The sequence below is a fragment of the Pseudophryne corroboree genome, chromosome 4 (assembly GCF_028390025.1).
Source record: "Pseudophryne corroboree isolate aPseCor3 chromosome 4, aPseCor3.hap2, whole genome shotgun sequence".
Lineage (NCBI taxonomy): Eukaryota > Metazoa > Chordata > Amphibia > Anura > Myobatrachidae > Pseudophryne > Pseudophryne corroboree.
This window is the reverse complement of record NC_086447.1, coordinates 794,195,780-794,209,686: the sequence shown is the minus strand read 5'-3', so window position 1 is coordinate 794,209,686 and position 13,907 is coordinate 794,195,780. Positions and strand designations below refer to the sequence as shown.

Sequence of the window (13,907 nt, the reverse complement as noted above, 5' to 3'; positions counted from 1 at the left end):
GTCAGTTTGATTTTGCAAATTAACATACTTTAATGCTTACGAACAATTCCTCAGCAGTTAATTTTTTTTTTCTTCTGTAAGCTTTGTGTGCTTGTGTGAAATATCAGATGCGTTAAATTGAGTGTTAAATGTGTATGATTGTGCACTAAATGATTAGGATATTGATTTAAAAGAAAAACCTTAAACTAATATTTTTTAATATTACCCAATGGCAATGACATTTTGATACAGTAATTCGTTTTTGTGCTTGTTTTCTTGTTAATATCTTTAAAGGCTCTTAAGAAAGCTTGCCTTACATTATTGCATGACAGCTTTAAAGTCACAAAAATCATTTTAAATCCATCCTGTATTTTTCCTTCGATAAAGAAAGTACCATCAAAATTATGTTTAACGTGCTGAGTAAATTATGCTGCATGCAGTTATGTGTTGTTATTTTAAAGAAAAAGGTGCAAAATATAGATTTAGAATATAATTTCTGCATTTTTTATGCTATTTATCAGTTTTAAATTATACACTCTGTTTTTGTATGTGAATAAGTTCTTTTCTTTTTTTAATTTATAAACATTTTTTTAATTTATTTAAAAAAAAATAGCTTTTTAACGAAATACTGAAAATATAAAGTTCGTTCAATGTCCTAAATAAGACTCAGCCCCAAGAAGTTTGTTACCTGAGGTCATTTGTTCAAGCCATCCAGATTGTCTTCCAACATTTTACATCTGTCACAATTGCCCACTTTTGTGGTTGCAGCTTATTGTCAGTGGATGAAAATACTTTGTTAGCTTGTCCTTACTGCAGGTTCACAAAAGCTTGAAGACATGCTGAGTAGCTTGAATTTTCTATCCCAAATAAGTGTAGTAACCGCTAATGATATTATTGTCTGTTCTGTTTTGTGAACCTTGAAATCTTTGATTACTTCAGCATATCTTTCTTTCTGTGTTGTATTTACATCGCCTTTTCTCTTGAATAGATGCACTAGACACTGTTCAGATGGTGTTAGAAAATGGCAGGAATCCCAATCGTACAACGTTACATGGTCTCATCGAGGCTCTCGCCATGAATGGAGATGTGTCCGGCCTTAAAAGGCTAATTATTTTGCTTAATACCCATAAATCAGCCCTTCGAACAAGGAAGAAGCATTTGAACAACAGTCTAATTTTTGCCCACCTGAGAAAGTAAGTGCCATCTGTTACTTGCCAGCTGGTTTGTGTCACTACTGCATCAAAGTGGGCAATCTGTTTATAGGTTAAACTGAGACCGAGTTATGTGATTTGAAGCCAAGAGAAGTGTTGATCTATGTGAGTGCTGTAATGGTAGATGCTACATTCCAGAGAGGTGCAGACTCTCACTCAACCCTAACCAGGTGCCCTGCATCATGGGTGATGAGAACCACTGCCCAGCTTGGCCCTTGACTTTCCTTCCAAAACACCCCAATTCCATAGGCCCTAATATTACCCAAATTACTAAGGAGTGTTATGGTAGTACAAAATCTCACAGTTAACTCCAAAATTTTACAAACTGGGACCCTTTCACTATAGCAAGAACATAATGGGTGAGGTTTCATCAAACTGTAGGTATGTGCGTTTTAAAATAGAGAGTATAATTACTGCGACTACCAGTTATGGGCACATACGGCTTCACGTGGAGTTTAGCAGGCCCACTGAAAAAATGTTCCATAGCATGTTCAGGGAAGTGTGGAGCCAGCTACTGATTCAGAGTATAGATTAGTATCCATTAGCTTCTAGATTTGTCTTGGTTTTATGTGTAAGATGCCCATTACGAAACAAGCCATATCTTGTGCAAATGATAGAGAACTGAGTAATAGTTGTTTCCAACTGCAATGTGGTGAGGTAGAACAGGTGCAAAATGGCATTACAGAGCCCAACTACTTGGGAGGACTTGCTCCAGTTTTTGCTGTTCTCGCCCTATATTCCTGTCACTGCACAGAGCAGGATAGACACTGAACACTATGAGAAAGTTATTGCGGAGCCTAAAGGGAATGTGACTTTACTACCCAACAATTGGCTAAGAGGTCTATGGAGTCCTAACAAATGAGAGCAAGGTTTGCCTATTATTCATACAGTATTGTGAACAAAACGTTTTTCGGCAGACAGCCCTGAATTGACCACAAAGATCACATGTCATTCATGTGTCCTATAGTAGCGCCCTCTATTCCTGTACTGTGCAGCTTACAATCGCAATTAGCGGAGGGCTTTACTGGCTTTTCTAATTTGGTCATATTGTAATCATTCTCTCTTTGATCTGGTGGTCAGCAAACGTTTTATTGGGGTCCGTGTTCAGCCCGTGTGATGTGTAATGCATATCCCAGCTTAAGGGAAATTACTTTTATAGTTGTTTAATGTAAATATTAAGGAATATATTGTGAAATATATTTTTATACTGTGAGGCAAAGATTTCTAAAGGATATTCAAGTGAGCATAAATTGTATCAATGTATAATGAAAAATACAAGGCATAAATGCTAATGAAGATAAACTGTAAATAAATAAAAGTAATAAGAATGCCCCCACAAAAAATAAATAAGAACAAAATTATAAAAAAAATATATATATAAAGTTAAGGGAATGTAATCAGGATAATAGATGATAGAAATACAGAAATATATAGTGCTTTGTTATGACAGTGCTGATATGTTAAATAGAGTAAATGCAAGATAATTATGGATATATATTACATTAGTGATTTTCAACCTCGATCCCCATGTTTTCCCAACAGGTCATGTTTTAAGTATTTCTATCTGTGGAAGCAGGTGGGATAAATATTGACCCAACCAGTTAGATGAATTTATCTGTGCATGATTAAAGATATAGGTAAAACATGACCTACTGGTGATATTTGAGTTGAAGACTCCATATAGTGGATGTAGAGGAGTGTAATGCAGATTAAAACCTATTGTAGAACACAAAAACATTGGGGGTAATTCCAAGTTGATCGCAGCAGGATTTTTGATAGCAATTGGGCAAAACCATGTGCACTGCAGGGGAGGCAGATATAACATGTGCAGAGAGTTAGATTTGGGTGGGTTATTTTGTTTCTGTGCAGGGTAAATACTGGCTGCTTTATTTTTACACTGCAAATTAGATTGCAGATTGAACACACCCCACCCAAATCTAACTCTCTCTGCACATGTTATATCTGCCCCTCCTGCAGTGCACATGGTTTTGCCCAACTGCTAAAATATTTGCTGTTGCGATCAACTCAGAATTAGGCCCATTGTTAAAGCTGATGTTGCAATTAGGGAGGCCAATCCCTGGATCGGGATCGGCGGGATCCCGGGATTTGGGCCCAAAAATGCCGGGATTTGAATCCCAGGATTGGAGCATCCAATCCCGGGATTCACGGGATTGAACTGCGCATGTGCGGGAGGGAGTGTGTGTAAGTAATACTACTTACACTTAGGCGGGCGGCAGCCATAGACGAACGCTGAACGCAGCGGCACTTCAAATGTGGCGCCGGCCGCCAGCCAATCAGAGTTGGCGGACCGGCAGCCAATCAGGGAAGCTGCCGCGGCAGCCAATCAGGAGCGACCGCTGCGGCCGCTTCCCTGATTGGCTGCTGGTCCGCCAGCTCTGGTTGGCTGGCGGCCGGCGCTTCATTTGAAATGCCGCCGCGTTCAGTGTGTCCATGGCTGGCGCCCACCTAATAGTAAGTGGTACTTACACCCACCCTCCCTCCCGCGCCGCTACCAACCCTCCCCGCTACCTACTGTACACCCTCCCGCCCAGCTACCTACACCCTCCCGCCCAGCTACCTACACCCTCCTGCACTGCTACCTACACCCTCCCTCCCTTCCCCGCCGCTACCTACACCCTCCCGCACCGCTACCTACCCTCCAGCGCTGCTCCCTACACCCTTCTTCACTGATCCCTACTGCAATCCCGGGAATCCCAGGATTGATCGTTTTTCAATCCCGAATCCCGGGATTGAAAAAACGGCCCGGGATTGGCCTGCCTAGTTGCAATGTAGAGGCCATGGCAATAACTGGACACAAAACTCAAAATGCTGAACAGTGATATATGTAGGTGAACAAATGCTGAAGTTTTATAAGTCTTTGGGGGTTTGAGAAGGGTGTGGCTGATAAAGCCAATGGACATACCCTATGTGCTTTACCTTTCTGTCCCTTGAGTTGTAGTTGTCTTGTGTTATGTAAGTGGAGAGACTTCATGCTCCTGCCTTGTCCTGATATGGCACCATGCTATCACTACAGAAGAAGGATCAAGGATTCTTGATAAAATCCTACTGGGATAAAACATTTTGGGAAAGCATACTACTGCAGCTTGAATTGGCTCAGGCCAAATCCACGCCAGCTTCCATAGTGATTGCATTGCACTGCATGGTCCTAGAGCAGAAGCATGAAGACCTGAGCAACTTGCCCTGTTTTGCATATTCTAAGCATTCCACGTGTCCGTGTAAAAGCACTTTGTCTGTGATTATTGTTTTATATGGTTACATAACCCCTCAGTGGTTTCTTATATATAAGTGGTTCACAGGACTGTAAACTAAACCTTTGCTGGTACCTTGCTGCTCTTAGGCCCTGAACAGTAGAGGGCCTGATTAAGAGTTGGACATTTGCTTGAAATATGCAATAGATATTGCACGTCCACAAACAAATTGCGACTTAATCTGCGTATGAACAGTAGCATCTTACACTTGCAGTGTTCTACACTTAGAGAGGCTGCCAAGGACATGAAGGGTTTGTTCACATAAATGTGGCCAAGGTAGACCTAGGTGCATATGAGCATGTCTTGAGCAGATGTTTCTCTTGCATGTGCTTGATCTATTGTTATAACTATAACAGCCACTTCCGATTGGCTTATTACAGCTGGACTTCTTCCACTTAGAGTCTAAAAAAAAAAATATTGGGGAAGCTATACTGTATAAAGTTGCAGTCATTTATTTGCAAAGTGATGTCACGTCAACATTTACTAGTAACACAGTCCAGCCACATCACTACTCTTTACTTTAGTTACCACTTACATAAACCTAAAGCATATGATACTGTTCCAGTACCAGAAATATACTCAGATGCATCTGACTTGGTGCCTGGCAATTTTTTTTTTTTTTGCAGAGACATACAGTACTGTGCAAAAGTTAGAAGGTGTGTACACACGGTGAGATATTTTTTTGCGATTTTGACTATATAGTATAAAAGTATAGTCGAAATTGACAGACAAAATCGCACATAGCCAGTGTCGCAAACACAGTCATATAGGCTTGCGATACCGACCACACTCCCTATCGCATAGTGAGAATCGGGCATAGCCTGAATCTCACCGTGTGTACACACCTTTAGGCAGATGTGTAAAACATGCTGCAAAGTAAAAATAGAAGTGTTAATAGTTTTTTTTATCAATTCACTAAATGCAAAGTGAATGGCAAAAAGGAATCTAAATCAAATCAATATTTGCTGAGACCACCATTTTACTTTAAAACAGCATCGATTCTTCTAGCGCACAGTTTTTGAAGGAAGCGAGGTTGTTCCAAACATCTTGGAGAACTAACCACATATGTGGATATAGGTTTGCTCAAATTATTCTGTCTCAATCCCAGACAAACTCGATGATGTTGGTCAGACGCATCCCTGGTTTTGCCTTGTACAAGATTGCCGCTTTAAAAATAAGGGCACTCTCACACAAACTCCCGTACCTTCGACTTTCTGCACCCCATTACATTTACCCCCAAATCTGATTCACTACAATTCTTTCTGAAAGTCCATGTGTGTGCTAAGTGATACAGAAGTCTGAGTAGGCCTGCCATGACCTTACCTGTCTATAGATGCAGTTAAGCAAAACAGAGTCTCGATGTTTTAATCACTTAAAATCAGTGTGTCTAATAGTGTTCTTACACCTGACGCCACTGACGCCTGAGCAGCGAAGAGAAAACTTAATAGACCATACCTGTGTCATTTAATGGCATTGGAGACTATTGCCTACTAGCCAGGTGTTGTCTTAATATAATAATAGGTATAACTTATAAGTGTGCCAGACACTGCAACAAAGCTACAATGAGTTAAAAAGCTGTCTGCATTTGCTAGACGCCCGACCACTGATTTGTCTCAAACCATTCTTGCATGTTTTCATATGAGTAAGTGGGGCTTCTGAGTGCCAAATGGAGTTGTCATACCAGGTTATGCAGACTGCACGCATACTTTGTGTGTGTGTGTGTGTGTGTGTATATATATATATATATATATATATATATATATACACACACACACCGTAAACACATTAAATTATTAGCACAGTCCCTAGAGAATAAAACCATAAAGCACTAAAATGTGTTAGATCAATTATATTTATTATCAATTTTTGAATCAAGCTGGACAGTTTTAGAGGTTAAAAAAAAAAAAAGTGAAAGTGTTTCAGGTAAATATTTAATTTAATATTACCAGAAATACAGAAATAGATTTTCTTTTACATAAATTATTGAACATCAGGCCTTAATGTTCTGTTTCTTTTCCATTTACGTAGCTGCGTCTCTCACTAGCTATTAGGCAAGTCACTTTTACTCAACAAGAAAAGCAGCAATAATGTTTTGGCCGTAAGGCTGCTCCTTGCTCAGGTTTTGTTTAAAGTATTACATTGACTCGGTAAAGAATAACATCGCCCTGATAAAGAAAGATAAGTCTCCTTTGGAGCTCGAGGAAATAAAATGAATCCTTATCGTCAGGAGGGCCCAAACATTTTTGTAGGAGGTATCCTTTAAGACCTACCGTTTAATGTCTCAGTGAGCTTTTTAAAATCATCCCAATCTTCAGATGGTTTGTGTATGACCTTCACTACATGCATTGGTCCTGATTCATGTTTGTAAGTAAAGCAAAAAAGCAAACAACTAGGCAAAACCATGTTGCACTGCAGGTGGGGCAGATGCAACATGCAGAGAGATTTAGATTTGTATGGGGGTGTTCAATCTAAATTGCAGTGTAAAAATCTGTTCAGTATTTGTAGGCTACATACAAAAACAGGCAGTATTTACCCTACACAGAAAAAATATAACGCACCAAATCTAAGGGGTATATGCAATTGCGGTCGAATTCCGGCTGGAATTCAACACAATTCGACAGTCAGACACCCTCCCGCCGGGACCCGAATTCGACATATTCAATAAAAAAAGGATTCGACAGTCCCGCTGTCGAAAAACGGACCAATTGACTGATAGTGTGCGTCCTGGATTCGACTTCATGGACGGCACAAAACTGTTTAAAAAACCCTGAAAAAAAATGTGTGGGGTCCCCCCTCCTAAGCATAACCAGCCTCGGGCTATTTGAGCCGGTCCTGGTTGTAAAAATACGGGGGATCCCCTGTCATTTCCCCCCCCCCCCCCCCCCCCCCCCCCCCGTATTTTTACAACCAGGACCGGCTCAAAGAGCACGAGGCTGGTTATGCTTAGGAGGGGGAACCCCACGCATTTTTCTTTCTTGATTTTTAACCCATTCCCACCCCTTCCCACTGAAAAACATGCTCTGATCTCTCCATATTATTTTAGTCCGTAAAAAAAAAATATATATTCTTTTAAAAAATATATAAAATAATACTTGTGGCTCCTAATAGACAAACCAAGTAGATAATCCCTTCAAATATAAATAGATATGCTATTAGCAATAAAAAAAAACACACAAAAAAACATGTTTTTACTTTTTTTTATTAGATCCTGCCAGCAAAATGAGGCGGACTGAAATTGACGAAATGACTGTCGAAAAGCACTGTTGTCGAATCGACATTCTTCAATTGAATATACTTTTGTCGAAAAGCCGCATTTTTACCATTGCAGATATGTTGAATTTGACAACTGTCAAATTGCAAAAAGTCGAATCTGAAACGGCCGTTTTTTTGTCGAAAAGTACTGTATTGCATTGTCGAATAATTTTTTTTGTATCGAAAATGCCCCGTTTTTCGACTTTTGCGGCAATTCGACCGCAATTGCATATGGCCCTAAATCTCTCTGCACATGTTTCATCTGCCCCACTTGCAGTGTAACCAGTAGCGGCTCTTGCCACTGGCAAGTAGGACTTTTGCCTGGGGGGCCGCTGTGTCGGGGGCTCCGCTGCCGTGGCAAGAGCCGCAACTAACTAGGATGGCGGTGGCAAAACTGACCACGCCCTGCGGCGCGCACTACACCTGTTTCACTGTCGGGGGGGAGGGGGCCCTGAAGGTCTAGAACCGGCCCTGAGTGTAACATGATTTGCACAGTTGCTTGCTTTTTTGCTTTATTTACAAACATGAATCAGGCCCATTACCTGATGAGTGACTATACATTGCTGGAAAGTATGGGGGGACACCACAAACCAAGAATATTTGTATGTTACTCATTTTTGTTGGTTATAAAGAGACCTGTACTCTATATTACAGGATAAAAATATGGTTAATCATTGTGGCTTGCTTTCTGTGCTCGTTAACAGTGTGTGTTTCATTGGAAAGCAATGTGTTGAGTTAGCATTGCAGGAAGTCATGTACAACTGAACAGATTCAAACGATTAGAAGAAGGACAACTGCTTTAAATCAATTGATCATACATTTGTCTTGTTTTTTTTTTTTCCTTTTTCTTTTTTTACATTTTGTTTTTGCAGTAAACAAGTAATAAATACAAGGAATATGCATAATATGAAAATCAGTGTTTACAAGGCCAGAGCTTTCTGTGGAGAATAGGGAAGGAACCTATTTACATAGTTCAGGTTGAACAGTAACTTGCATTTATTTTATTCTTTTTCTAGTATGATGTGTTATTTTTCAGTATCGCTCTTTCATTTTCATTTTTCGGTTGTCTTTTCAGTGGTAACTTTGAACAAGCAGCCGTACAACTTGAGTCCTTGTATACAAGCAATCCAGAACAATCCCAAACATTATATCTCTTTCAGAAAGTGATTGATAACAACATGGAAGAGGAGCTGGAAAAACGTATGTTTGTGGCAGCAGTTTTCATCCTGGTATAAAGTACACAGTTAATGCTAACAAATAAGCCATTTTGTGATCTGAACCAATATACATTATATACTAGCCAGTGAGGTCGCTAGTAACCTGTGGTGTAATGTAATTTGCAGACTTTGCACAGGGTTGCCACAAAGGGGCAGGCACAAAATGTCCAGTCTGAAGTCTCTGTGCCTCTGACTTTTGGCTTCTGAATCTTGTATTATTTAGGTAGCAACTTGGTTACTACTTTAAGATCAGTACGAAATCCCGGCGGTCAGAGTACCGACACCGGAATCCCGACCAGCACAATCCCGACAGGGGGGGGCGAGCGCAATGCAGCCCCTTGCGGGCACGGTGCTTCTCTACGCTTGGCACACTCATTTATTCTCCCTCTATGGGTGTCGTGGACACCCACAGAGGGAGAATATGTCGGGATTGTGCCGGTCAGGATTCCGGTGTCGGGATTCCGTCCGGCGGGATCTTGACCGCATCCCACTACTTTTTCATTTTGATATATATATATATATATATATATATATATATATATATATAAGCAGGGATAATTAAAAATTATTAATAAATTCAGGACCCTTAAAATGTAATTTCGTTTCACCTAGCACAACATGGACAGTAATTTATATAAAATACTGCTTCTATGTTTTTCCTTCTGTTTCATTTGCCAATTGCTGTTAGCATCTATAAAGAAGCTCAGCCAAACGTGTCTCTTTAGCTAAGAGGCACTTGGCAGGCTGTTAATGTAAACAAAATTGCAATCTGACGTGTCCGTCAATAAGGTCTATAGCATGGCCCTCCAGCTGCTGAGGAAATACACATCCCAGCATGCCCTGCCTCAGTTTTAGCATACCTTAATAGCAAAACTGTGGCAGGGCATGCTGGGATGTGTAGTTTCACAGCAGACAGAGGTGCCACAGGTTGAAGACCCATGGGGTATAGTGTCCATAGAAATTGAAGCTTTGGCATTATACAGTAGATTTTTTATAACACGTTACCTTAGTGAGATACTTTATTTGCAGAGCATTTGGTGCAAAGTTTAGATAGCACCATGTACTACATGGAACAACAACCACATGTTTTGAGATGTTATGATTAATAAATAAACCTACTAATTATCTGAATGTGGGTTCAGACAACTGTTTGAGTAAGTTCTAAGCCAGTTGCTGTGCACTTGAAAAAACTCCACGAGATTAAAGTCATTATTACCAAAGGCATTGCTCATCCATAGCATTGTTTTGGGTTCTAAATTTGCCCTATGTGGGTTGGATTGTCATAGATCTAATGCCAAATTAGCATACATTCACACTAAGAGCTACAGTACCTACCAATATGGAATACATACAACGTACCAGCGGACAGGAGGTAGGCTTTCCATATCCCGACAGCAGCATCCCGCCCGTCAGAATGCTGGCAGCGAGGCGAGCGCTCTCCACTCTGTGGGCTTGCTGCGCTCGCCACAGGATCTATTCCCACTCTATGGGTGTCGTGGACACCCACGAGTGGGAATAGTGCTGTTTCGGCAGGATTCCGGTTGGCAGCACTACCGGCTGTCGGAATTCCGGCGTCTTTATCCTGACCATTGGGATCCCGACAGCCGTCAAATTGATTAACCCATGTATAGTTTGTCTTTTTTTGCTGCCGGGTATCCCTCCAACAGTAGGTGAAGTGACTGGGCAGATCCATTTCGATAGAGATTTGAAAATCATGCTAATCAAACATTTCTTATAGCTATCTGGCTCCCCAATTTTAACTAAACATTTTTTTAAAAGATAATAGATAAAAATAATTTCATATGGAAAACCCATAATAAAACAATTCTAAAGGGATTGTAATTATTGGAAATCACCTTGGCTGCCACCCCAACATATGTTAATGTTTTCTGCATGCCAGGCCATGTACAGTTTTCTTTCATAGAGTGCCAAAAAATGTTCTGTTCTCTTTATGTTTTGTTTTTTTAACCTTAGGTTCAGTGCATTCAATGAACCTACACAGTGCATATACTGTGCAGAGGTTTTGGCTAGGAATAGCCATCGACCATCAAATCAGTGGTTATCCACCATCAATGGTACAGAGGGCCCCCCACATGACCTCCCCACCCATCTGTTTGTTTGTTTTTTTCCTTTCCGCAGCTCTGGAACATAGAGCCTAGTTCCACCCCCGACACAACCAGTGATGCCCCCACTTCTGATCAGGGATTACTATCCCTATTGTGGGCCTTTTTCCTTATATCAGGGGCATGCAGAATCTTGGGCTCCATGCAAATGCATAATAACTGCTCTAATTTTTGGATAAGTGATCCAGATCTTACATAACTTTTCTCCAATTTCACTAGATATATTTTTGTGTAGTTATGATCAAGGGCAGTACAGATGGTGTAATGGTAACAAATACTGCCTCACAGTACTGATTCTCACCATGACCCTAACAGTGTGGAGTTTGTATATTCTCCCCGTGCTTGCGTGGGTTTCCTCCCACAATACAAAAATATTCTGGTAGGTTACATGACTGCTGACAAAAAATGTTTACCTAGTATGTGTGCGCATGTACATGTGTTTAGAGCAGACTAGATGGACCAAGTGGTTCTTATCTGCTGTCAAATTCGATGTTTCTAAGTTAGGAAGACGTAAAGTTTTGCAATCCACACACAGGAAAAAAAAATACAGTGCCATTTTTCTTTTTGCTGCCTTTCTTTGTAGTCCCAAATCCACAGACAAGTCATCCATATTCCAGATTTACTGTGTTCACTTGTTACTTACCCATACGTAGTACTGACCATTGCATTTTTGCATATGTTGACTTGCAGTGAGCATCTTGGCAGAACGGTTGGCAAATCAGTTTGCGGTGTACCAGCCCGTTACAGAACTCTTTATTCAGTATGCCAAGTCCGGAAGAACAGATGAAGCCAGACATTTATTACAGGTAAACCCAAGCAGAGGAAATAAGTGGATGTTAGGCCACCTTGAGGCTTTACCAACGGTTTTGGAGCTTCTCTTACCAATGGTGCAAGCCAAAGACTTGCATGGCATGATGCAACTTTTAGTTCCATAGCCGCTTGAGGGCCACACATGTCTTCCAAAGCTTGTTTAAAAAAGAAAAAAATCACTCCCTCCAATTATAGATTGTTATAAGGCACCAACTTCCCCACAATAGTGTGCAACCCAAGGTTGTTCAGCTGGTATAAAAAAAAATAGCATCCTCCTATGGTAACAGCAGCTAGGAGCTCTAATTCCAGTATTTCCACATCCTGAGATTACTTACCTACATGTATAAACTTTATTAATCACCTTTTAAATGTCCAAAATGTGTAGTGTTCCAATTATTTTTGAACAAATTATTTATTTTATTTTTTAAGGCTATAACTTTGAAATAGAAAATGCTGGATCACCCAGCTGTAAATGATTTTTCAGTATGCAAGTTGAACATTCTATTTGTCTGTCCACTTTGGGACCATTAAATGACTTGAAATACTACAGTAAATTAAATAGATTCTTATATTCGTGTTTCATTGACAAACGTGACTATTCTCTTAATGCAGGTTGTAAAGGGGAACAAACACACGTGCTGTTAGAGTAGCATCTAATTTTCCTTTCCATTCCTGTGTGTGTAAATGAGAAATGCGGGGATCTTCTCCGTGGCCAACATTCTCTGCAAAATTAGCAATCTTCAGGGAGCAAGCCAACCGTGTTCATTCCATTTTACTTGTGCTAAATATAAAACGGAGCCAGTGCAGAGCGAGCCGCGGGTGATGAGAGCTGCCACTGTTAGTGTACACAAACAGCATCCGACAGGGAGCCTCTTCCCTGCAGGTGGCAGTCAAACAATCAGAGTGATCCTGCAGATTGCTGGGTTTGTATAGACTCCCTGTGTCAAATTAAGGCCTGTTACCAATTTCCAATAGTAAACAGCACTAGATTCACTTAAAATGCTTAGCAGCTGGTAAAAGTGTAAGCTGTAAAATAAAAACTGCTTTAGTCGTAACAGGCTTTGTCAACAGCAGACACCAATTTGCATGTTAAGAAGCAGCAGAAACTGAAGCAGTTCTCTAAAGATGGGACTGTTGGCAGTATGTAATTGGGATCTTCTACGTGAAGAATAGGGAATTATGTAAATGTATTTCAATACAAGACGTGACACACGCAGTGTCATTTACTGACAACCAGGTAATATCCTTATTATCTATAGTAGCTAGTACGGCTGAATAGCATTGTGTACTGCTTAAGTGACAGGAAACAACCTAGAGCCTGCTGCTCAAACTCTGTCCTCAAGAAAATCTTAACAGTCCAGGCATTAAGGATATCCTTCCTTTATCACAGGTAACTTAATTAGTCCCTGTATCATTCTGCTTTGACCTTCTCTGCTGAGGCATGGACATCCTTAAAACCTGGCATGCTAGTGTTTCTTGAGGGCCGTATGAGAAGCACTGATCTAATGTACCCAGGTTATTTTTCTGTAATACATCCGCGTACCAAGCTGTGAAAATCAAAAACAGTAGGACAGAAGATCGGCGACGGCTGAGGGCCACAGGCTGCCTAATTTGATTGTATCAGTAAAAAGTAAACATTTGGTCTAAAGAGAACAAGTGGCGTTGTTTCGACCATAGCAACCAATCAGGTTCTAGCTATCGTTAATCTAGTGCATTCTGTAAAATGATGGGCAGCGCATTCACATTTCATCTTTAGAAGGTTTGCGAAATCTCCCCATTAGTCTTATATATGGTCCTTATCAAAAGCATTTAGGAGATGTAAGAGCATGCTGTATTCCTGTTTCTCTCACTTCAGACACAAAGGTAGGCCAGAAATGACCTACTGTATAGGAGGTTATCAGAGATTGTTGAGGTTTTCAGTTGGAGAAAACCATTTCCAGTTCAGGGCACTGCCTTCTGGTTTAGCCACAGAACGTCTGATTTTACAAAGGTAATGGCAGTGGTGCTAAGGAAGGAAGAAATCAGGATGATCCATTATCTAGACAG

The 13,907-nt window shown here is 40.5% G+C and overlaps 1 protein-coding gene and 1 long non-coding RNA gene across 4 annotated transcripts in view; one reads left to right on the top strand and one right to left on the bottom strand.

Annotated features, from left to right (window-relative positions):
* The window catches only part of LRPPRC (leucine rich pentatricopeptide repeat containing), a 491,686-nt gene that overhangs the window by 413,230 nt on the left and 64,549 nt on the right, over positions 1-13,907 (top strand). For all 3 annotated transcript variants that reach the window (XM_063918355.1, XM_063918354.1, XM_063918356.1), the window contains exons 32-34: positions 968-1,172; positions 8,787-8,911; positions 11,742-11,857. In XM_063918355.1, the coding sequence (XP_063774425.1) occupies positions 968-1,172; positions 8,787-8,911; positions 11,742-11,857 (446 nt within the window). The remainder of the gene's footprint in view (positions 1-967; positions 1,173-8,786; positions 8,912-11,741; positions 11,858-13,907) is intronic.
* Positions 1-13,907, bottom strand: part of LOC134910388 (uncharacterized) — a 41,719-nt gene that overhangs the window by 12,155 nt on the left and 15,657 nt on the right. The gene's annotated exons all lie outside the window — the stretch shown is intronic.